Here is a 24,709-nt window from a genome sequence, read left to right as displayed (position 1 = left end):
TTTTCATGCAACAAATATGTTGTGAGTTACATGTATTTTGATGTTAAGAGAGATCAGATGCTGGTCTTATATTACACATACGACTCTCCAAAAGCTCTGGTATTCTTTGCTAAAATATCTTTTAACACTGTGGACTTCTTTTTCCTTGAAATTTTAAAAAATGTTAAACACACCAACCGTATAAGGGAGAGATTAAGAAATACAGACATTATCTTGGATGACATTTGACATAGTTTTTCTGAATAAGTTTACTGATTAATAGAGCTTCCAAAAGTTTTCTAACGAGAACTATTCTAACAAAAAAAAAAAATTTAAATAATTATATTTGAGATCATATTTTCTGATTTATTTTATTTTTTAAAGTAATTTAAAGTGGTAAAAATCAGTAGAACACTGAAAAAGGTAATGTTTTGAATGGAAAAGACAGTCCATTCAAATCTCTTCTTGTAAGATTTTCTTATTTTTCCTCTAGCTGTATCCCTGGGATGAAATGTTACTGCTTTCTTATACTTGAGAGTGTAGAATAGCTTCCAAATATTGGCATTGATGATACAGTCATCATACCCACCATTTTATTTTATTTGTCCCAGATGGAGAGCAGTTTTTTTAAAAAAAATATGTGGTGGGGGGAAGTGCAATGCACTAAACATACCTTACAAATTATCTAAGCAAATGACCACAGTGGTCCATGTATTCCCATTTCCTTGAGTAGGAATGCCTTCGCTGTGCAGAATCATTACTAGATGAAGTTCTTCTTTTTATGAAGCTTGTATGTTATAATGAAGGGAGGAGAAACATATTTATCTCCTTTTTGTTTTTCTTCACTTAACTATGTCATCAGGAGCAGCTGAAGCTCAAGTGTGTATCTTTTTTCATGCTTCCAGCTAGATTCAGAAGCTCTTTTCAGCCAAACAATGTAATTGGCTTTAGTGATTGGAAACAACAAATTGTTTGCAGCTATTCCCTTATCCCTTTCAAAAAAAAAGCCCCTTCCGGTCTGCAGGAATTAATACTGTGGGGTCAGGGAACTGGAAGAAAATACTGCTCACCAAGGAGGGGTTGGTAATAAAATAGAATAGAGTACGATTTGTCCTATAAAGTAGGAGAGATAAATACACATCAAGATTTATGTGACAGAAAAACTGTCAGTGAATCACCGTTGGCAAAAATGGGGCAAAACCTCCTGTGAGTGTAGCATACAAAAGTGTATTTTGTGCAGTGTAAATTTTCCCACAGGAAAGCTTGCATTCTGCTTGAAGTGATGGTGATGATCTTGCAGAAATTGAAGACTGTGCCATCTTTAACAGATAGCGAGGTGGGTGTTGATCTTTTCTCACAAGGTAACAAGCAGTAAGACAAGAGGAAACAACCTCAGACTGTGACAGGGGGCGCTTAGATTGGATATCAGGAAAAATTCCTTCGCCTAAAGGTTACCAACCTTTGGAAGAGGCTGCTCAGGGATGTGGTTGGGTCACCATCCCTGGTGGTATTTAAAAGCCTTGTAGATGTGGCACTCAGGGATGTGGTTTAGTGGCAGATGTGGAAGTAGGTACCTGGTCAATGGTTGGAGTTGATGATCTTAAATGTCTTTTCTAGCCTAAATGATTCAATGATTTCTGTGCCAGTGCTGTAGTCAAGTAAATCAATATGAAAGCAAAACTCATTCAAACTACTGACAGAGTGGTAGTTAAAACTGAGTACCATCACATGATAAGCCAGCTCCTTTATACAGAGGCAGAGTATCTGACGTGCATATAAATAATGCTAGGCTAGTGGGACACCTAAAGTTAAGCAGAGTACCATGTAAAGCAGCCTCTCTAGTGATGCTAACAGCAATTCAAAACAACTTTGTAAATTCAGACCTCTGAATGTGAGTCTTTTTTCAAATAAGTAAGCAAGAGTGAGGGCCTGAAAGACAGACTAGGGAGATTGAAATAATTTATGTCAATTGCTGAAAGTGGATTTTCAGAAATATACTCTGTTGAGGATAATGTCCTTCATTCACCTAAAATCTTTCTGAACTGCTGTGTGTATGGGACTGGTGTTACAGAAATTAGTACCTTGGCACTCCTGAGTTGCTGAGCTGTACTTGGGTTTATTGGCATGGACCCTAAAGGAGAATGCAACCAGGTTCTAAATCTTGGCATAAGAAGGCAGCTGATTCCCCAACAGGCACAGAGATTGGTGTTTGCCATATTTGTGAGCACAGCAGGGCATGTTCATCAGGAGTCTGACATTTGTACACTTTAGAGTTCCAAACTGAAAACTCGTTTTAATGGAGTAAGATGGGTGTCTTCAGTGAGATGATGAGAGCCCTTAATGTCAGCTGTCTAAAATACCTAATGTAAACAGTCCCAAAATCAACTAATCTCACTTCCTGTAAACAAAAGACTATGTAGTTCTTTACTCAGAAAATGGATTAAAGAGCACTTTTATTACAGTGCCTAATATCATTGCAAAGGCTTAGAAATGTCCATCTTTTTCGCTGTAAAATACACCCATAACATTTCAAGGTTGACTATGCCCAAGTTCATCTTCTAGTCGTTGAACCAGTTACGTCTTTATCTGAAACACTTCTCTTCCCCATTATGTCTTCCCCATATTCCTCTGTCAGATACCTGTGCATATGCCTCGATAAGTGGCTTCTCAGTGTTTTTTTCAAAAATGAATAGACAGAAGGCTTAAGAAGTGTAAATCAAAAAGCTTGTCTTTAGATCCTCAGTTATTCTGTGGTCCTGACATTTCTTTTTCGTTCTTGGGACATGGATGTGCTGGATATTGTTCCCTTAGTGTTTTTACGGATGCTGGATTATGTAGTAGAGCAAAAACAGATTCCTTAGTTCATACTTGATTTCTGTCTCTACATGTATTAATTGCACATTAACCCTTCCTTTTGCGGCAGTGTGTGGGACTAGCCAGCAGGATGTCATCTGCCTTTGTGCTACTTTCCATGACCATCTCCAATACTGGCTGGATTTTTGTTTCCCAGTGTTCTGTTCTGGTACACTTAAAACACAGTGGGATTTGGAGTTGCTATGATTGAACTTCATGTTGCAGTAAACCGTAGATTACAGTAACTTTAGGTTACAGGAAATTGTCCTTGGGGTTTTTCAGAATTCAGAAGTTGTGTAACTTGCCAGCTCTACCACAGTATGTTTTAGCTTGTATTGAGACATTCTAAAAGTGAAATATTAAACAACTCTGGAACAAAAAACTAACTCTTAAGGTAAAACGCACCTGACAGCTGTTTTCTTTGGTGTCTTCTACATTAAGCTTTGAAATGTGTCAGAGTTTGCTTTCAATCCATTTTGATGTACTTTATTAATTCCATGTAATTTATGCTGTTGTTTAAATGTATTTCCATAGGGTACAAAATCAGAAGCCTTAGAAAAATAGTCTAAGTATGTTAAATCAAGACAAACAAGATAAGGTACAGGACCCATAATATTCACTTGTGTATGAAGTGTTTGGCAAAATACTTTGTTAAAGTATGATGTCTGGCACAATACACTGTTAGCCTGCAAATCTCTGTGGAAGTAGACCAAATTTATTTATGGTATTATTTATGCCTACAACTGACATCAGGCTTACCAGTCATTAGCCCCAGGTTATTTTTTCAAGTACTGAAATCAAGTTGGCTGTTTACCAAGTGTAAGGAATTTCCTCAGTTTTTCAGGAGTCATTAACTAAAAGTTAGTATTTTTCAAGTTCTTCTAATATGAGTAAGGACTGAAAAACATGAGAAATTAATTTAGGCTGGGAAGGAGGAGTTTTCAGAAGCAAAATCCATTAGGCAAGATGATACAGATTGATGTGCCAGCAGTGTTTGCATGATAGATGTGCTCATGCTTTACTGCTTCAACCTTCACTGGTAGTACCAAGCTAGTCCCAATTACTGGGTGAAGTCAGTTCATAAAGAAGGAGTGGCTGGTTGAGATTAAAATTCAGTAAAGCACAAAGGAGATTGATAAAGTAAAGTTTAGTTGAAGGCATATGTCTCATTTTGTTAATTCAATCTGTAGTTTAGGATCACTTTAAGTTTCTTGCTGACATGAAGCTCTTGTATTGCATTACCTATAAGTCAGTCTTTTTCCTCTTTCTGTTTCTCTCAGAGACTCCCATTTCTTGCTGGTATTCAGTGACCTACCCTCACTTCTAAGCTGTTACAGCAATGAGTTGCTGGGAGTTATGAAGCCTAGAGTTCTTAGGTACTCTACACAGTCATGCATGTATGTATTTTTGATTCTACCATAGCAGAATATTGTTTTTCACTCAGTATTATCACTGAGAGAAGCTGAGAAGGATGGCTAGCACACTTGATAAATACCAGTCTCTCACTTGCAGTGTTAAAAAATGCATAGATGTTCTATATATATTGAGCATTCATTACTGATATATAATTATCATAAGAATATGGAAATAAAATGGGAGCAAGGAAAATATTTGTCTACCAAAGAACTTTGATTAAAGTTTTTCTCTTTCTCTCCAGCTCATTTTACCTGGAAATGCTATGGATCTCTGTACCAATTTTACCAGAACTTGGTTTTGCAGATTGCAAAGCTTTTTTCTGACAGATAGAAACAAATGTGAAAATGTTGGAAATTTTTATACCTGGAAAAAAACACAGCACTCTCTGTTTTCTAGAACAATCACTGCATTTTAAAGTTTAGGAAGGTAGGATTGTTTATAGAGAATTCCAGTTTCAAGAAGAATGGTAGTGGGTAGTAACCCACAATATGTAATGTTACACGATAAACCTGATAGCTGTCATTAATAAAAAATATCTCCTGAGAACTTCATGTAGGTTTGGCCACTACTGATATTTTTGTTCTTACAATATAGAAATCTGTTAATTTAACATTGTAGATATTAATAGTTTAGGATAATGGGATAAGAGCATAATTCTGTGTCATATATTTGGCAAATGGAAAGCAAAATTATGTCTATAATTTTAAGAAATAGAAAGCAAGCTCCTGGAAAGCTTTATGCTGGATTCACTGTGTTTAATAAAGTTTGAAAAATGAAACAAAGTAAACATATGCTGCTAACATTTTTAGTTGACTCTGAATGAGGCAGCATTACAAGTGCGTTGAAGGATACCATGGAAATACAAAATAATCTGGAGGGTAATGGACAGTTCTAAATGGGTTTTAAATTTAGATAAACATTACATAATGCATTCCAGGCACATGGCATTATATATAAGCATTGTTGCTGCAGAAAGGGAGATAATATTGTTTTAAGCTCTTCAAGGCTAAGCACTCCTCCTTCAAGTTATTTTTCATACATAAATAGATAGAAACCTAACCATAGTATTGCCGAAAGGGGAGCTGCTTGTAAAAAGCCTCTGGCTCTGTGCTTATAATTTTTGAGTGTAGTTAATATGATGTGTTCCTGTTTACCTACCCTGTAAAACACAGAAAAGAAAGCTATCAGTAGTCATACCAGCTGTCCCACAGTCTAGAAAGCTTAGGCTGCTTTAAAAATCAGACCTGATACGCAGTTTCTCACAGTACCAGGCTTTCAGTCAGGCACTGGTCCCTCAGCCCTCACTCACTGACAACAGAGACTGGTATCTACACAGTATCTATAGGGATTCCACATGCTGCTATGTGGTACCAAGACTCTCCATGAGCTATAGCTACAGATTCCTTTTTAACGTAAGTACAGTTTGATTCCTGCCACAGATACAACTTAATCTGAAGCCCCTGTCTTCATTGAATTTACCACCTCTGTGCATTCATTAGTGGAGGAATAGATTGTCCCTCTAAATATGAATTGATTTTGGTAATTACTTCAATTTTTATATTCATTTGAAACCTTTCAAGCATGTGTTTGAGACATCATGTGGAATATTAATGGTAGTGTTGATACTTTCCAGGAGAAATACACATAAAACCACACAGCAATTCAAAAGTTACTAGTGTGTATTAGGTATTACGGTTGCTCAGAATTAATTTCTACAAAGAAACACCTATTCACCTAAAATGAAAAAATCATTAAAGGTCCTTTGCTATGGATTAGAACCTGAATGCAGCATTGCAAAGCAGGTTACTTATCTTTTTGTACTGTTTTGCAGTCTGTGGATTGCTGCCTTCTCTCCTGCATAATTTCTATTTTGCTGCTGAAACTTGAGATCAATCCTTCCTGGAAAAAACCTACCGCAGTCTTTTTCTTGGCTGGGAAGAGGAAAGGAGGCTTTTTTTTCTAAGTTTTTCTTTCAAGAGTTCTCGTAAAGATCTCTTGTCATAGCAAAGGACATAGAGTTCCCTGGAGAAACAAAACAGCTCTCAAGTAGATGGTGGTCATTCAGATGTGGGTCATTTTGATGTGATATATCATACACTTCAATTTCTATGAATAACTGCTGATAGCAAACAAAACTTGGAGACCTTACAGTGGTCTCCAAGTAGTACCCCAGAAATGAAAGGTAAAGAAAGCTTTCCAAAACTGTGTGAAGCATAAATGGAGCAAATGGATTCTATTTCTGCTTTGATAGTTCTCCTTTACGAACATTATCATTCAAAACTAACGTATTTCTTCATAGTTTCTGATACTAATAGTCTGATAGTGTGGGGGGGGTCAGTTCAAGGCAAAGTAAAACCGGCAGTAATTGGAAGCAAGTCCTTTGGAAAACATACAGGCAGATCAAATGTGGAAATCAGAATAAAAAACAAAACAGGAAAATAAATAGCAGCAGAAAAATTATTTGAGTCTGATGCTTAAAAGTGTGCAAGAAGTTAAAAAATTATCAAAGTACACAGTTGCAAATGGAGGTGATAAAGTACATGTTGCTGAAGTTAGCCAGTAAAGCATCCAAATGCCAAGGTGATAAATAGCAAGTAATTGCACATAGAGAAGAGCCTGCGTTCCCAGGCAGGGCACAGAGCTGCTGTTCTGTGCAGAAGGATCAGCTCTGCCACTTTATCCCATTCTTGTCACTTTTGTCACTGCTAATCAATGCTGAAGAGGCTGTCAAGAAAATATCTCAGCACAGGCATGTGCTCACACTTCTGTCTGGCTGTCGAAGGCCTGCAGAGGAGCATAAACATGTCCCTGTGCCTTGCCCTCCTGTGCTGGTGAGTTCCTCTTGCTGCATCGTCTCTCAGCACTGAGGCTCTGCTCCTGTGTGTCACTGCTAGGACATGCCTTGGCAGTGCTCCCTCCTGTTCTGGTCTGCTGGAACTCCTCACTGAGAGTACAAAAGGGGCAGAATAGCAGGAAGTGTGAGTTGAAAAAAGAGGTGTGAGATAAGGCAGCCAAGGAAAGCTGTGCTCATTTACCTTCTGTTCCTTTGGCTTCTTCCTGTTGCGACCTGCTCTGCCCCGCTTCATGTGACAGAGTTACACCAGCTTTTTACTCATGTCACCATTTAATTCCTTAACTGATTGATACTGTACGTTTCTACAGAATGTCTGTTTTGCTTCTTGGATATAATAATATAGAAAATTCATAGGCATCAATAAATAAATGCATTATCCTGGCAGTATGTTTTCCTGATGCTGGTCATTTAGTATATTAGCTTTTAAAATGTCTGTTGTAGCAGTAGCGATAGTGTTAGACTATTTTTCTATGAGAGTAGTCTGGTTGTTCTTTCATCACAAAAAGATGACCAGTGTCTAGTTTATCTATGAGCAGACTACATTATTGTCTCACAAAACAATGTCCCAGTGCTGGGATTGCTTCATTAAGTTTATGCTGCATAGACATAATTATGCAGGAGCTAAGAATAGCTCATCTAATTGAAAATAATGATTATAGAGAAAGAACGGGTTTGATTACTGTTTCTAAGCAAGCACGTACCATACACCCATTCATGAACTGCACAGAACACATATGGGATTATACGGTGTATTTGTTTTTATTAACAGTTTCTTTCCCCCATCCTGAGTACAAATCAAAGGTGTTACAATTCATTTCCTCATTGTCTTTTTTCTCACAGACCTAGGGACACCTGCAAGAGAAGGCAGCAGAAGCTAATATTTATCCAGTAAATTATGACAAGCTAAGCTTTGAAAGAACATTCAACATTTATCCCCACACACATTTTAGGGAGGATGTAACTTAAATAAATCTTCTCCAGGCACCACAGATGAAACTGTCTATGTGGTTTTTTTATGTCTGTGTTTATACTAGTACCCTACGGGATTAAACATCCTTACAGAAATGCAAAGTCTGTCACACTGTTAATCTCCTGATGCTCATTCTGGTTAATGCTAACATTTAATTCTTCCTTTGTCTAAAACACATAGAACCCTTCTTTATTTCTTGAAAACAAAACAGAATTTTTACAGTGAAGTTGTTAGAAGTTTTCATTTATTTAATTGCTATTCATTACTATTACCAGGCACATGGGATAAAGTTTGGTGTTATTGTTGTCCTGTTAACTAATTCATTTCTTACTTCTGTGTCAGTTTTCTACTAGAATGTTACAAGAAAAGTGATGAGATCATGAAATTTAATTTATTTGGTTTAGAAATGTTATTAATCTCTTTAGAGTCTCAAAATATTCTGCTGGTTTGCCATGTTTAGCTTCCCCTCCCTTCTAATAAGCCATTTCATAGCTCTAGGCTATGTGCTAATGCTGTAGAGGCACAGAGAGATCATGGCCATCAGGAATTTTTAAACAGATAACTGTTTGGAAAATGAAGTGGTGAGGGAAGATGGGACAAACAGTGATGCAAACCTGCAGCAACACAGCTATCAGTTTGAAGTCTGGAAGCAGAGGCCTTTGCACAAGCTGTTCTTGAGGCTTTTTGAGAAATAGCAAGAGGAAAAAAGTGGAAGCAGAGTGCACATTACTTTACCAAAGTATTCCATACTGTTGTCTTGACTTCAGAAAAGTTGCCTTTTCAGATTGTTTTTGGATTTGAAATTCAGTGAGTTACAAGAATTTAGTACAGTTAAGTCCCTGTTTCTACAAATGCCTATTGAAGTGTTAAACACGTTTTCCAGGCTATTCCTTACTAACGTGATCTGATTGTGGAAGACATTTCCTATTTTTTGGGCCAATATACTTGAATTTTGACCTTCAAAAATTTTTACATGGCACTCAGCATTGACCCAGCATTAACTTTGCAATGTGGTAAAGGTAGTAGCATTCCTCAGTCCCTTTGAATACCATGTGTCCTGGAATCCCAGAACCCTGTTTAGGAATCAGTGTGGTGGCCCAGTCTGACCTTCTGTACACTTCTGTACACATTCTGGTAACATGTAAATAAATCCTAACTCCCATTCCCAAGATACTATTCTTTCCTTCTATTTAGAAATTTTAATGATAAGCTGAGGCTGTATATTGTGTTCCTGCAAGTAATTGTGATCCAAGGATGAACAGGACTGAAGAGCTGAGAGGAATAGTGATTTGTTCCTGAAATACTTTGCTGATTTGCAGTTGCTCACAACAGGTTGTCCTAAGAGTGCACTGTACAGGATAGTGTATGGTAGCTGAGGTCCTGTGTTCTCAGATGCTTGGTGCAACTGATAAAAGACTCCTCTGCATATAAACTGTTTTCTACTTTGTACAGAACCGCACATGCAAGAGCTAAAGCTGATGCTGCGGATCAGGCTGCTCAGGCTGCTCGCCAGGAATGTGATATTGCAAGAGCAGTTGCCAGAGAACTTTCACCAAATTTCTACCAACCAGGTAATTGTAGATTGGGGTTTTGTGTGACTATTTGTTTTATTGCAGTGAAAAGATTTTGTGTTATTAAGTGTTGATTCCATCTTGAATGTTATCATTTATACAGAAATAAGTCACGTGTATGTCATGAAGAGTGTACATTGCTCAAGATTTTATTTTCAATTTTTAATAATTTGGTGACTGTTTCTTTGTATGAAAACAGCTGAGTGATAAAAAGCATATAACTTTGCCTCAGATTAATAGTTTATTCAGGACAGTGTCAGAGACAGACTTCAGCCGTCATAAATCAACAGAAATTTGGATGAATTCTGTAATGTGTTTATTAGTGGGAAGATCTATAGCTTTTTCACTGTCCAGTAAAATTCCTGACAGTCTTGGTTAGCTAAGGTCTGGATTTTGCAGAATGCTTTACCATTAAGCATACATAACCTATAAAGGAATCATCTCTGTTATGTTTGGGGTGCTCTGTAGAACATTAGTTCCATATTCATGATAGCATAGAATTAAGTCTGTCTCACTTATGTCAGCATTGCAGCCCATTTTCATCTGTCACAGGGTTTAGAAAATTGCTGTAGGAAGAAGCAAAGTTGGTTTTACTTTGTTTTTCTTCTGTCTTTCCATGAGGCTAATATTTCTGTGTACTGCTCTTTAGCTTAAAATTGGTAGATAAAATGGAACTCCATTTGCCAATTTAATGTCTTTTCGTGTCTGCCCTTTCTTTCACCTGTCAAATTGAGTTGAGTCATATCTTGTTACTACTTTTCAAGGATTTGCCTGTACTTGTATGCTAATACAGATTATAGCTCTCAGATTCATTTTCACTTACAGTTGTTTTCTGCTTATCCTTGTTTCAGACACAAACTTATTCTTAAATGTACCCATATAGTGAATGCAGGCTATCATGACCTACAAAAGCAAAGAACAACATTCTGCAATATTTTCTAAAATTGCACCTATTTACTTCATTTTTTAGTTCAAGTGGCCACTATGTGTAACTTTTTACTAAATCTTTACTGTCACTTATCTCATAGAATACTTGTTTTTTTCTTTATTCCTAAGTGTTTGGTTGTAGAGAATGTGTTTTGGGATTGTGGGGATTGGGGAGCTCTTTTTGTATTCATTTAGTGCCTAAGTCAAGGGTTGTTGACCTGATTGGAATTTTCATTCCCTTCATCAGTCTTGCGGACTTTCGTTGTACACGTCCTGATGCAAATTCATCTTTCTTGAACATGGCAGTCCAGAACTGTAGGCAAAACTCAACTATTTCCGGTAGTAAGACTTTACTAGCTTTAAAACAGCATAAATATGTACTTTTCACTGTTGAGAATTACCTCACTACTACCTCTCCTGTGGATTTATATATTTGGCCCATACTTACTGCTGTCGTACTCAAGTCTTTTTCTTCTTTCATTATTTCGTCCTCCACCAGCTGAACAAATCCCAATTTACAGCAGCAGGTTATCTTGCCATTCGTAAGTTAAGAATCCATAACCTTAGCCATGCGAAGAATTGAAGCATTTGGAAAGAAAATATTTTAAAGCTGCCAAACCCTTCAAATAAAGAAATTACTAGAGTACTCAAGTGAAAATGCCAACATCTGACTGTGTGAAATTTGACACCAAGATATCACCCAGATCAGTAATTTCTCAGATGTCTTTTTACTCCCTGCCACAGGAATTGAAGTAGCATTGCTGACAAATCAGCTGAGATATGGGAGAGAAAGTGTGGGAACTTATTTTCCTCCCATTTGAAACTTTTATTCCATTTACAGAAGATGAGAGTTTGTATCCCTTCCCCAGGTGTAGCTGGATACATGTGGAATGACATAGCAAAGCATTTCTCAAGTGTACTTACTCTGTTCTCTGTGTAGAAACGTCTCTCAGTTAGCTAGCTCTTAGCAAAAATAAGTACCTTTTCTGGAGTCTAAATTTTGAATTCTCTAATTGTTCTCAAGATAGCCAAATACACCATATTTGTACACATTTGAAAAAAAAAAATCTATTCCCATTGAGTAAACAACTTTTAAATCCCAAGATGTTAACTAAATTTCAGTTATCCCAAATAAACTCCTGCAAACCACCAGGTTCACACATCATTGTGATGATTTCAAGTGCTATCATGTCTGAGATGTTTTCCAGGCTCAGTATACGTGATGCCTTTTTCAGATACACTTTTTCTGTGTGGTACCAGTTAACCCACTCACTTGTATACATACTTGTTTGTTTAAGCATTTCCCAAGAGTGATGCCAAGAGTAACTGGACAGTGTTACTGTTAGCTTTTGTCATTTATGGTAGTGAAATAGATAAATATTTCTGAGTATTTACATTCACTCGCACAAACAGCAGTAAACATCTTCTTTTCAAATAACATTTTTCATGTATTAGAATGAAAACAAGGTAACTTATTCTTTGCCAATAGCAACTTCTTTGTTTTCTTCTGTTGCTTGAGCTTTTTATTTTCAGAGTATCTGTAAGTACTGCTAAAGGTATCGATAAGTGTTGTCTCATTCTCTGAAACTATAGTTAGGTGAAAGCTTTCCATTGTACTAAATTGTCTTGAAAATAGGTTATGATGAGAAAGTGTAATTTTTCTCTTATTTCTTTAACTGCTTAGTATGGTAGACAAGCATGCTGTCAGCAGTAAATGTATGTAGCATATCAACAACAGAGACAAAAAGAAGTGAAATACAAATACCTCTCTGTAAATAAGAGAAGCATTCTTTTCTGTCTTAAGGAGTGATCTCTGAATTACCTGTAGCCTAAAACCATTTCAATATTTGAAAACCTCTGGATAAAGCTCTTAAATTTCAGATTCTTAAAAATCAGCTTTCTGGGCCATGTAGCCTAGTATTACACACAAATTATAATTGCAGTGAATATTCGTCGTTCATTGTACCATGGCAGTTCATACTTCCCAAATACTTTCTCTTATGTTTCACATTTATGTTCATTAAGGCAGTCATCAGAAGCTGCCAAGAGGTTCTTCCTTTGTAATGTAGTTTAAAAGGAGTCTAAAAGGAGAACAAAACATTAGGAAGCAAAGTAGCATCCAGCAGGTAAGACTAATAATGAGGTACTGTAGAAGTCTTAAGATTCAGGTCTCCCAGTGATTGATTGCCTTAGTATTTGCATATAAGGAAAGCCAAGTATGACTGAACAGGCCAGAGCCATTGTATAAGGACCTGAAAGGTTGCAGGGAGCTGTTTTCCCTGAGTTTGTTCATGCTATTTGCAGGCAAGACTCTGCCTCTATTTTTGCTGTAGCAGATACTTGGCTAGTGATTAATAATTATGAGGATGTGTATCTTTGCAGGGTCCTACCCACAAGGCTGTACATTTTGTAGATTTAACAAATGTTGTACTCTTTACAGCGGCCATACTTTACAGGTCTTTTTATCAACAAATAGAACAAATTTTGAGAAATCCCAGCTCTGACCTGTTTGTTTCCTCCAGGCATCACTAAACTTGTGGATGTGTCAAAAGAGAGCATACCAGGACAGGAAACAAACGAAACCTGAGTCATAGCCTCATTCAAGGGAGTCATCCAGGGACAGTTTGAGATTTGCTTTTGCTTAGAGAAAAAAATAAGTGTTGTTTTGTGTCTCTTGTAAAAACCTAGAGAAGAACAAATGACTGATGGGAATACTGTATCGAAGGTGTAACAGAAAAGAAAGGTTTTTGACACTCGGTAAAAAGGGGGAATATTGTTCTAGTCTCGCACAAGATTAGTGGATGCTTTGACTGACACATTCATTCTAAATTCCACAGACCATCTTTAGAATGTGGCCTTGTAAACACGCTGTCCGGAGGTAAACCGAAGTATGGACTTGCACAGACTGGACAGCTAAGCCATGATTGTCTGTGTGCATATATATCCTGCAGCAAATGGATACTGCTCTTTCATTCAGTTTGAATGAATAACATTTGATTAAATAAAAGAAGGGTAAAACTACTTTGCTGCAGGGTAAGAGCAGTCTGGGCACTTTACCACAGAGCAGTTAAGGTCTGGAAATTCAGATCTGATTTGTTTTCTGGCAGATTATTTGTCAGGCCAGCCAGCTGCCAGATGAACATACATGGGTCACCAATACCATTCATCCAGCCTTGACCTCCTAAACAAGGCATGAGAGAAATCAAGTAGCAGTGTATAAATTAAAGTTGTCTAAATTTAGAGATGGGCGGAATTTTTTAGGTGAAATATATGAGCAAAGACTTTCTAATGATAAGAATTTGGCAGGTTTTACTAGTATTTTTTATTATATCATTTGTTAAAGTACCAGTATTAACATGCTGAACATTACTAGTTTCATAAATAAGCATTTTAAGTCTATTACAAGGCAATTTGTAATGGCCTCTAATGCCTTAAAGAGCAACTGTGGTTTACATTCTCTTTTGACCAGTGGTAGATGTCTGTAGCTTAAGAAAAAAAAAAATCCTTCCCATCTTTCTCCTCTCTGCCATCACCACCTCCTCGAGTTCTCAAAATGCAAACTCCATATGGACAGGAAAGAGAGATTTCTGGCTGATGCTAATTAACTGCAATGTCCTGGCTAAATGCATGTGGGCCGGACCAGATAGTTTTATATAAAAGGCCAATTACAATGAGCATTTTGCCTGATTAGAGTTACCAGCCATGCCATCAGTTTGTGCCTTAAAGCATACAGAAGCTCGCTCGTTATTCTTAGTGATACAAGAGCCTGTTCATTTTCTGAATTTATTCTACATAGGACTTCATCAGCCTCACAGATCTGTTACTGGGTTTCTTGCTATGCCATTTTTTTCTCTACAGTTTATTGCTTCTATCCTCTTTCTGCAGAACTCTGGAGAAGCAAGAGCCTACAGACTTACCCAAATGCACTTTTGTTATATCCAATAATCAAAGAAATAAGGTGCATTAGAAGAAAAGGTGTCAGTTTCAAGCTTTATTCTTGTTCTCCCCTTTCTTTTTAGAGCTCTTGTTATACCAGTCTTCACAACTTGACTTCCAGATTTATGACCTGTCTCACCAAGCCCTAGGTACAGATTCCCCCACCTTTCCACATCTTTCCTCTTGCCCAGTGTGAGGACCATCCAGCTTGCTGGGAGTCTGCGTCCATCCTGCCACACTGCCAAACACACCTGCTGGCTCAACCCACTCCACAGTGTTCCTGTAATGCATCTGGGACAGGAGAGCATGCTTGGGAGAAAGCAAAGCAAAGAGACTGTGCAAGGGCGTAGCCTTGATTCTTCAGGATGCTTTCTCAATCTCTCCAAGATACTTTTGAGTCACATAATCAAATGATATGCTTAGGAAAAAACATGCCTAATTAGTTTTGAGCAAATTAACTTTTAAAACTAATAACAGAGAACCAGTTTCCTGCAGAGAGATAAAGCTGTTACAATCACTGTAATTTTCACAAACTTGCATTAAGTAGTGAGCTAGTTAATTTGCATCCAGATGAAATTCACTGTTGCTTAGTAAAGGCTGCAGGATCTTACTATGAAACTAGTCAGAAGCCTGGACTAACTTCAGTGCTGTCTCAGTTGTGTTTGCTACCTTGAAGTAACTTCTCAAATTCTAGCCTAGGTGTACGTATCTAATCTGGCACTATGGAAGTGTTAATTACAGGTATAGTCTGAGAGAAGGAGGTCAGTGCTTCCTTTCTCCTGTTAAAAATCATTCATTTGCTCCGAAAAAGAATCATGCCTTCCAGGACACTGTTGGCCTGCTCCAATGAATTTCTATATTGGTCTGTCATGGTGTCCAGCCAAGGACAAGATGAAGTAGGGTCTATCACATGGGAGTATTATCACAGTGTCAAAATTTCCATTATAAATCCTATTTATAACTGCATCATAAATATTTGTTCCATGTTGAAATTCAGTTAACAAAGAACTGAGAACTTGCCTTACAGTGCTAATTTTCAGTGGAGTATGGTGATCTATTTTGAAAGGATTTTATTATACTAGTGGAGGTTTAAATCATGTTTAAAAGGTTAGGTTTCTCCTGTTACACTTTTAACATGTGATGTGGACCATTAGAGAAAAATAATCTTTGCAGTTGCATTCTGTGTTTGTCAAGGCCACATAAATAGATGGCTAATAGACATGGCCTTTTATTCCAAGAAAGGCTGCAAAATTTAAGACTTACTTAAAAGTAGAGAGACTCTAGGGAGATATCCAAAAAAGAAAAATGCAATTCATGTTATAGAGCTAAGTAATGTAGAGTATGATGTAGAAGACCATGCTGAGAATTTGGAGAAGATGAAGATTTCTGCTTGTTAGTTCAGTAGTAGTTATTCACTCAGATCGTCTGAACAGGAGTAAAACCTGGAACTGAAACACAGCTGGCATGGAATTGATAGTTTTTGTATGGTGAAATTAAACAGGATGAAGATTGTAAAAGAAAGGTAGAGAGACCAAGAACAGAATAATCGGAGGTTATTTTCCTTGAAAGTATAATTTAAAAATGGAAGAAAAATACAGGTGAATTAAAGAGATAAATCATAGATGTTAACAGAGGAGAATTGTTCCAAAAGAGGAGAATGGTCATCTGTGTCAAAGGAGGGTGAGAGTGGAGTACTGATATTGAAATGTGACTAAGAAAATTGCAGAAGCTCCTCAAAAAGTATCAGATGAAGAGCAGAAAGTATTTTGTCAGAGGCAGTTGCCAAACTGAAGAGTATTGGATAGATTTGGAGAAGAGGACCAGTAAATGGATATTGCAAATTTAGACTTTAGAAATGAAAACTTAGAGCACTGATGTGAAAGGGCAGAAATGACACTGTGGGAGGTCAGAATGGTAAGTTGCATGATGAGTGGGGTTTCTCTTAACATACAAAAGATCAAGAGCATATTGGAAAGAGGCCGGATATATGGATGAAAGACCAAGCAGCTCACATACCCTAGTTTTTCCAGGTTTAAATTGATTGTTGTATTTCTCCAGTTCTGCCATTTGCAGTGCAGCAGTCACTTCAGGCTCTTACACTTTATAATTAATTTCAATGCTAGATACAAGAAATTAATTTTGCTGAAAGTGTGGTGCAGCTTAATGAGTACTGTTTTTGAAAAATCCTGGATTAACCCTCAACCCTCCAAGAAAATTCATAAAGCCATATATTTCAAAAGCAGTAAATTTCGAGTCTCTTTATTTTCCTCCTGATTTTGCATCTTTCAAAGTTCCTAATTTCAAGTGTTTTTTCTATAAATGCAAGGGGATAAAGGAGACTTCTAAAAAAATTAAATCTGACACTATCATATAATCATTAATACCTTAGAAATATCTGGAGTTTTAAGTAAAGGCAGTAATGCATCTCTAGATCTGTAGAATCAGTGGAGTCTGAAACTGTCTAGTTATTTCCATGTTATTTTGCCTATCTATATTTATGCCTGTATATTCAAAAGTAGTGTTGGTTGTTTGGTGACACATGTATTTTCTGTCTTCCCAGTATTGAGCCTTACTGGAACATATTCCATAGGCATAAGAACTGCTGACATCATCAACCCAAGCCCTGAGTGCATATCCTAGGCTCTTCTTTTTTCTGTAGTGGAAGAACAGAAGGGTGTTCTGAGAAAAACAGGCACTGTTTCTTTACAAAATATGGATTTTAATAGAGGCAAAAGTTAGAAGGACTTGGAGAAAAATTTCACTTGGTTATTGAATTTACTAAAAAACAGTTCTTAAGACAGACTTGGCTAGTTGGAGAGCAGACATGAACCTGCTCCTGTTGAGGTCAGGTGCCAAACTCCCATGGAGCAGGATGATAGCCATGCACTTGAAATGTGATAAGAGAAGTAGCTCATAGCCTTCCAGGCTGTATGTACAGAAGGACGTCATGGAGAATGGTTCCTACTCTGCATGATCCCAGTGACACTGAGTCTGAAATACTGTGTAGAACTTTGGGGATAATCATGTCAGAAAGATGTGGACACACTGGGAAAAATGTAAAAAAGTGTGAATTCTACTGAGTAAACACAGCTATTATGCCACATTAAAAGTCTCTCTGTATATTTAAAATTCATCTTCTCAGAGAATATGCAGTTGCAATGAGACTTGGATTACAGCCTTTCACTTCTACCCATGCTTTAGGAGCTTAAAGAACACTACTTTCGCGGTTAACAGCTGCCCCAGTGCAGTTTGGATGAAGTACAGTAGTCTCTAGGTTTTCTGTGAAAAAGCTAAAAATTTGCCTTCTCAGTTATTGCCTGTTAAGCAGCCTGCAGGCTTAGAAGTGTTCAAGTAGATTATAATGCATGTTTTATTTAGCTGGGATCATTCACATTAAATACAATGTGTGTATATTATCTACCCTGGAAAAATGAAGCTTGTCCTAGATACAGGAGTCATATGCATCACCGTGTAATCTTGACAGATATTTTTTTGAAGTTCTGTCAGTATTCATCAACAGAAAGGTAGGGTAAGTAAGGCAAGCCATAATGAAGATTGCTGGTCACAAGCAATTTCTATGTATATAAGCAGATGTCCCAGTGAGGTGTTAGAGGTAGTTATGCAGCACTCAGAGTGCCCTCTACCATGTAGGATAAATTTGCTAGATTTTTATGGTGGTGTTGAATCCAGAAGTATAAAGGCTTATATACTACTATGCAGATACAGTTAGGAAATGGTGCCCTGTTTTGGAAATACCACAGCTACTTCAGTCACCTGCTAAAGCAGTAACAGAAATGGAGCAGAGGTTGGATTTATAGTCAGAATAAATTCATTGTTCTTGGTGCTGACTCCAGGAAGTTTTTGAGATTCATTGGTGTAGTATTTCCTGACTTCAGATCTTTCAGTGTGTATATGTCTGCTCTATAATGATGCATTTATAAACCTTTAGAGGAAGAAAATGTTATTTTTAGGAATTCTTTTATCCTTAATGATTCTTTAGTTATTGGATAATACAAAAATGCAAATTACAAAAATACTGTTTAGGTTCTGCATGCAGGTGTGTTAATGGTAGGGTAACTCAAATGAATTCCAGATTTGGAGGAACTGACAGGGAGAGAGGAGGCAGTCTGGCTTTCTTGCTGGTAGAAATTGCATTAATATCTGTTTCATCATCCTGCTGCTAGACTCACAAGTTTGTGACGTTGCCTGTGATGTGAATTGTTTGGCTGAAGTCCATTTCCTTTTCTGTTGCTATTGCTGTTGCTGGCAACTCGAGTGTGCTTGAGTAGATGTTTTGATATTTTCAAAAAGCATTGTGAGATAACATGGTGTCATACGCTTTTCTGCAAATACCTGTGCAAAATGCAGAGACACTAGCACTAAAGTAGTCACACAGGTCACACCAAGAACTGTGTTGTGCTGTGTAAATATCACAGCAGAATAAACACAGAGGCATAAAAACTAGCCTTGGATTTGGCCAAAGTGTGTGTGTGTCTCTGCATATGGGGCTAGTAAATAAGTAACTCAAGCCTTTTGATCTCGGTCTAGTCTGTGTCAGGAAGCATTTGATGGGGGTTTTGAGAAGGCTGAGTCACTTTCATTGATGTCAAAGTCAGGAAAATAAAGCGTTGGCAGATATTTTAAAGATGGTAGGTACATATTCTAGCAAAACTATGCAGAAGTTGTTTAGGATACTGCACAAAACTGTTTCCTGAGCAGGTATAAAGACAGTAGCAACCTTGATATGCAAAAATTTATGTGTTTAGGGTTCTTCTGAACAAGACACTTAATAAGCAATTTCTACCAGTGAATACTTTCTGTAGGTCTTTACTTAGCAAGAAGTGTAGGTTGCATTTAAAGCTGCTTTGAAACCCACTTGTTTCCAGTGATGCTACCTTTTAAAATTAGTCCTAGGAGGACTCGGGAGATAGGTGTATTCTAACTTTTGCATCGCTGAATGAGGTTGTGGCAATAGTAAAATACCACATTATATTCTATCTCTGTCATATTTTTCAGTCATGTTGGTAGTACATGGTTTCAAAGACAGCAGGCTGCCAGATCAAGTCAGAACAGTTCCATACACATGTAGGCATCAATCTCCATGACATTCGTGGATTTAGTGAGTAGCTGTTGGCACGTGCTAGCTTCAGTCTTTCCTCCAGTCCAGCAAGAGAAGGAAGACTACCAGGAGTACTGCTTAAGGAAGCAGCAATGCTAACAGATTGAGAAGCCCTGAAAGTGCAAGCTGGAGAAAACTTCAGCAGAGGGAAGGTTTTTTCAAGGAGGGAACATAGGAAATTAGGATTTGCAATTAAAAGTTAACAAAAGATTCTAAATAATAAACATTATATTTTGGAGTGGTTTTTGGGTTATGCAAAAAAATGCACTCCTGTCCCTCTTGTTTACACTGTAGTTTTCTTTCCTAGGCAGCCATGGTACTTCCATGCTGGTGGTACTAAGTCTCGGAAAAAAAAGAAAAAAGGGATTTTAAGGCAACCAAATAGAATTTTAAAAATGATCCAGGAAATATTTTTGTTTGCTCCTAGCTAGGGAAGCTGCTTAATAACATTTAAAATACTGATCATACCTCACCAAAATGCAGTTGCCATCAGAGGCTGAAAGCTAAATCAGCCATCCAGACTTGGGTTTCTTCTACATCTCACAAAGCAGTGTCAACAATCCCTTCCATTTCAATTCTTTTTTCTCTTTTGTGACATGCTTTATTTTTAAGCCTTAGATAATGTGGGGTTTTCTTCTGTAAAGCGTTCTCAAGTACAGTTAAAGAAAGCCATTATTGCAGCTGGCATCCAACTTCAGATGCAGCTGAAACAGGGCAGACAGGCCTACATATGTGTTTCTGAATTAAGGAATTATTAAATAACTTACATATGCATCACTAGGAATAAGATATTTCTTGCCTTGCTGCACATTGACCCAACCATGAAGGAGCTGCACTATTCCACGCCCTGTTGCTGGATCACTGCATCCATCAGAAGGGTAGTGCAGACACCTGGGGTGATAACCTCTTAAAATACCATTAGGAAGTCTTTCTCTACCAGGAGGGTGGTCAAACACTGGAACAGGCTTTTCTAGAGAGGTGGTTGATGCCCCAGGCGGGCCTGTCAGTGTTCTGGAGGCATTTGGACAATGCCCTTAATAATGGGCTTTAACTTTTGTTCACACCTAAATTAGTCAGTGACTTGGACGAGATGATTGTTCTAAGTCCCTTTCAACTGAAATGTCCTGTTCTATTCTACTCATACCTAAGTCAGGCAGAAGCGTTCTCTCAGAGTCCTATGGCTCTTTAAGTACCTTGCCTTTTATCCTTTAATTTCTCTGTAGAAATAATCCTTAGCCATTAATTTCCAGTCCTGTTCAGTCCCAGTTCAGTGTGCCAAACATTACTAAAACTGTAACCATATCTCTGCCTCCAGCGAGTTCATCAACACATTTTGCACGTAGCATTGCACGTAGCATTCAGTTGGGCTGAATTCCAAGCCAGCAGCCTAGCACTTAAGAGGGATTTTTTGTTCCCTGTTACCAGTAGAACCATCAGAAAATTAAGAACAAAACAGAGGAAGTACTAATGATATTAATTATAGTTCTTCCCCATTCCTTCTCATCTCCACAATGAAGAAATAATAATAAGCCATATCTTTCTAAAATTTACTGAATATATTTATTTGCACTTCCATAATGACTCACTGAATCACTTATTTTAAGAGGTTGATAATTGATTATTTATATTTCCTTCACCTACTGTTACCATCCTGAGGAATTCTTCTAAACTGGATGTCCTGTCCTGAAAAATCCTAACATAAGGAAGAAAGACCCTATATTAATTTATCTTCTGATCGATTGCTTGGCTTTCCAAAGTTTTATTAAGTTCATCAGAATAGCAAAGAAATCTTATTGTGAGAGCCTACATATTGTTGCTAACAGTGACACATTAGAAAAACATCAGAAGATAAACAAAATGGTTTTCACTGGCTTATTTCATGAACAGCATATATCAACCTGCTCTACCAACACTAAAGTATACATTTTCCTTTTTTTGTACAGTTCATTTAAATACAAAAGTCTTAAGCTTTTGCTTCAACCATATCATGCTCTGGATTTGTCTTAGGGTATAATCTGAAGTAAGAAACTTACTTATCATTTACTGTTTCCTCTTTGAATTTTGATTTGTTAGATCGGCTCTCGGCTTTTTCAGCAAGATGGCATTTATGGTAGGCAACAAACTTGTGGCCAAAGTGCTGTGTGGGGTTTTGATTATTCAGGAGACTTACACTCCATTCCTAGTTTTGACAAAGGCTTTCTCTGCATGTTTAGGATTGCCAAAGATTTACCAAAGCTTTAGGCATGTTGGTACTTTATTGACAGGTGAGCACTAAATTCATAAAGGTTATTTGGATGAAACATGTGCTTTGGGTCATAATTTCCTTTTGGGTTAGCTTCCCCATCACTAAAATGAGCTATTGGTATGACCTTTAGTATTCTATTTACAGATTGTGAACTTTTCAAATCAGAAATTCTCTCCTGTTTTTGTAGAAGTGTTCAGTAGTTGAGTAAAAAGGGGCCTCTAATCTTGGAAGGTTTGCATATAGACTGCAGTGTTCTGGTTGAGCAAGTAACTTTGATTGTGTCTCCATTACCCCACAGACAGTTGTTAAACAGTACAGTGAAAGTGGAGCATGCTTCCACTAACAGTTCATACATGTAAACAAAATTAGGAAGTGAAATATGTGCTTCACATTTGGAATTTATCTATAAGCACAACATAAATCTTCTCATAATGACAGAATTATAATGTTGTTTCTTATTTTCCTTATGGATTACTCTTTATAGCCCTGTCTATTTGTTAACTCTCTATGTAGTACTAAAGATAGGTTACATCACATAAAGTGTACTTTAGTTTAAAAAGCAGAAATTAGCATATGTTTATCTAATAAGTACTTCTAATACACCTTGAAATTGAATCACATCACTCAGCATCAACAGTACTTTAAATATTATATTCTTAAAAGATTGTGTTCTGGAGCCTGCATTAGTGGTGTTATAATCTTTTTTTTGCTTTCAACAGACTAATAAAATTGTAATATGAAATGCTTATTTTTCCTGAATTGTAAGAATGGTAAGATATTTATAAAATCACTGATGAAATTGCATGTATGCCTTGTCCCTCAGTATCCTAGATATATTCTGCCATCCCTCTCAAGCTTCACATTTCATTCTAATCTGATGAGGCGTGAGGTCTCTTCTTAGTCTTCTTGGGAAACAGTGGCTGCATTTACAGTGTCCTGCAAGATGACATTTTCAGATGCTCCTTGAGCCACAATCCTGCAACAGCCCTGTGCTACCGATATGTGTGCCTCACTAGGCCATGGGGGAAAGCATGTGGCTGTCACCTCTTTAAAAATGCTGTGGCAGAACCAGGGCATCCTTCTCTTCTCATTTACAGGGCTGGCTGTGCTGTCACATCACTAACTGGAGCCCTTCCAGGAGGAAGGACATATTAAACAAGAACTTCACAAGAAATTGTAGATTTAGAACAACCATGAGTGTGTGTCTTCAACCGAATCAAAGCTTCCCTCACCCCACAGCCATCAGTGAAATGCTGTTCAAGCAAACCATCGGACTGTATGAGACTCTGTGTGCATACCTTGCACTCATCCACACAGTCCTTTGGCTTCCAGAGGCTGTTCCCTCTGAATACTGCCTAACTCACACTTTTATGGTGCCATCCAGTTGCTGGCATCACAACAGGTGTGCAAGCCAAAACCACCCCATGGCTGACCTTTATCAAGTAAAGGTGCATCAATTTTGAACCGATGGTAGCACAGCCAGCATGTCACCATAAGAAACACACAGGTTCATCTTACCTTTACTTGGTTAGATAACATTTCTTGGTTCTGCTTTCCAGACCAGATTCTCCATAGGCACTCACATGTATCATGTCTAGATCTACTGGTTGATTGAACTGCAAACTGAAGCAAACCAGAGCTTATTTCCTGGTCAGATAGTCCCCCTTTACCTTCTTCCCACCCTCAAGTTCTATTCTCTTCCTCATTAAGATATCAGCCAGCTAAGAAATCTTACAAGAAGAGATGTTAGTGACTCTCTTTCCAAATTCCCTTGGCCCTTGTTTCTTTAAACCTGTGCTGTAGATTGCTCTGAAGAAGGACTCTCTTACATATGTCTGTAGTGTTAGATAGTGTCTTAAACAAAGGGGACAAGGTAAATCCTGGCAGCTCTTAGTCCTCAGAAGGGAGTGGGAGTTGAGTTCTTGCTGCTTGCTGCTTGGAGTCAGTGCATAATCCGATTGTATTGGATACAGCGAACAGATGTTTTAAAAGTATTTGGACAATCTCCAAAGCTAACTTGAGCATAGAGCCAAGAATTTCAGTGTTGGAAAGACTTGCCTGACAAGATTTGAGGCAAGGGATGTATCTCTAATATCCATATGTGATGTACTGGGGGTGGGAGGGAGGGCTGCTGTGCTGTGTTAAGGCAATGACTGAATGTCTGGTCAGACACCCTCAGATGTTACTTGGATGCAGCATTCTCTGGTGGATCTCAGTGTCACATAGCTTCCAATATTGCCAAATATCCAGTAAAAATGTGGTATTGTTAGCCTGTTGAAACTTAACTTCTTTGGGAAGCTCCAGATTATATTTTTGTTTTGCTTTAAGTTTTTTACTTTTCGCTCCCCCAGTCTCTTGGGGAGACATGGGCAGCTGAGACCATGGGCTCCCTTCTTTTTTCAAAAAATCCAACAGAGTTTAGAGGTCTCTTGAGAAGACGGGATTTTCTCTGACCAACTTTGGGAGGCTTTTAGTTGATTGTAGGAAAGGATGGAGAGGGATGACATTGCTGAGGTCATTTCTGATGTAATTTTCTGATGTTTTCCTTCTGAAAGTGTCTTCAGTTTGTCAAGTGCTGTCAGATATTAGTAAAAGTCAAATCTCTACATATATAAGGCAGTGCAGAGCTGTCACAGTATGTGAATTTTCAGAGTTAAAGCAGCATTTTAAGACTGAAGAGATAATATTCTAATTGGATGTTTTAACCACAGCAGTTGTAAAGAGCAAGCTAATGTGAATGTGGATTTGTCCATAATAATTAATCATTGCAATTTGACAGCTCCGTACTTGGGCTTAAAGATTAGTCAGAGCTCTTTTAGCTATCCTTTTCTCTTTACAC

At 37.7% G+C, this 24,709-nt stretch overlaps 1 protein-coding gene across 4 annotated transcripts in view; it reads left to right on the top strand.

Moving 5' to 3' along the window:
- The window catches only part of JPH1 (junctophilin 1), a 76,738-nt gene that overhangs the window by 39,012 nt on the left and 13,017 nt on the right, over positions 1 to 24,709 (top strand). For all 4 annotated transcript variants that reach the window (XM_042036080.1, XM_042036082.1, XM_042036079.1 and 1 more), the window contains exon 2: positions 9,525 to 9,643. In XM_042036080.1, coding sequence (XP_041892014.1) covers positions 9,525 to 9,643 — 119 coding nt within the window. The remainder of the gene's footprint in view (positions 1 to 9,524; positions 9,644 to 24,709) is intronic.

Source organism: Corvus kubaryi, unplaced genomic scaffold, assembly GCF_017639235.1.
Source record: "Corvus kubaryi isolate FWS band 111438036 unplaced genomic scaffold, C.kubaryi_AGA036_p1.0 37385, whole genome shotgun sequence".
Classification (NCBI taxonomy): Eukaryota; Metazoa; Chordata; class Aves; order Passeriformes; family Corvidae; genus Corvus; species Corvus kubaryi.
Note: the sequence above shows the minus strand (reverse complement) of the source record. Positions and strands in the feature narration are given on the sequence as shown.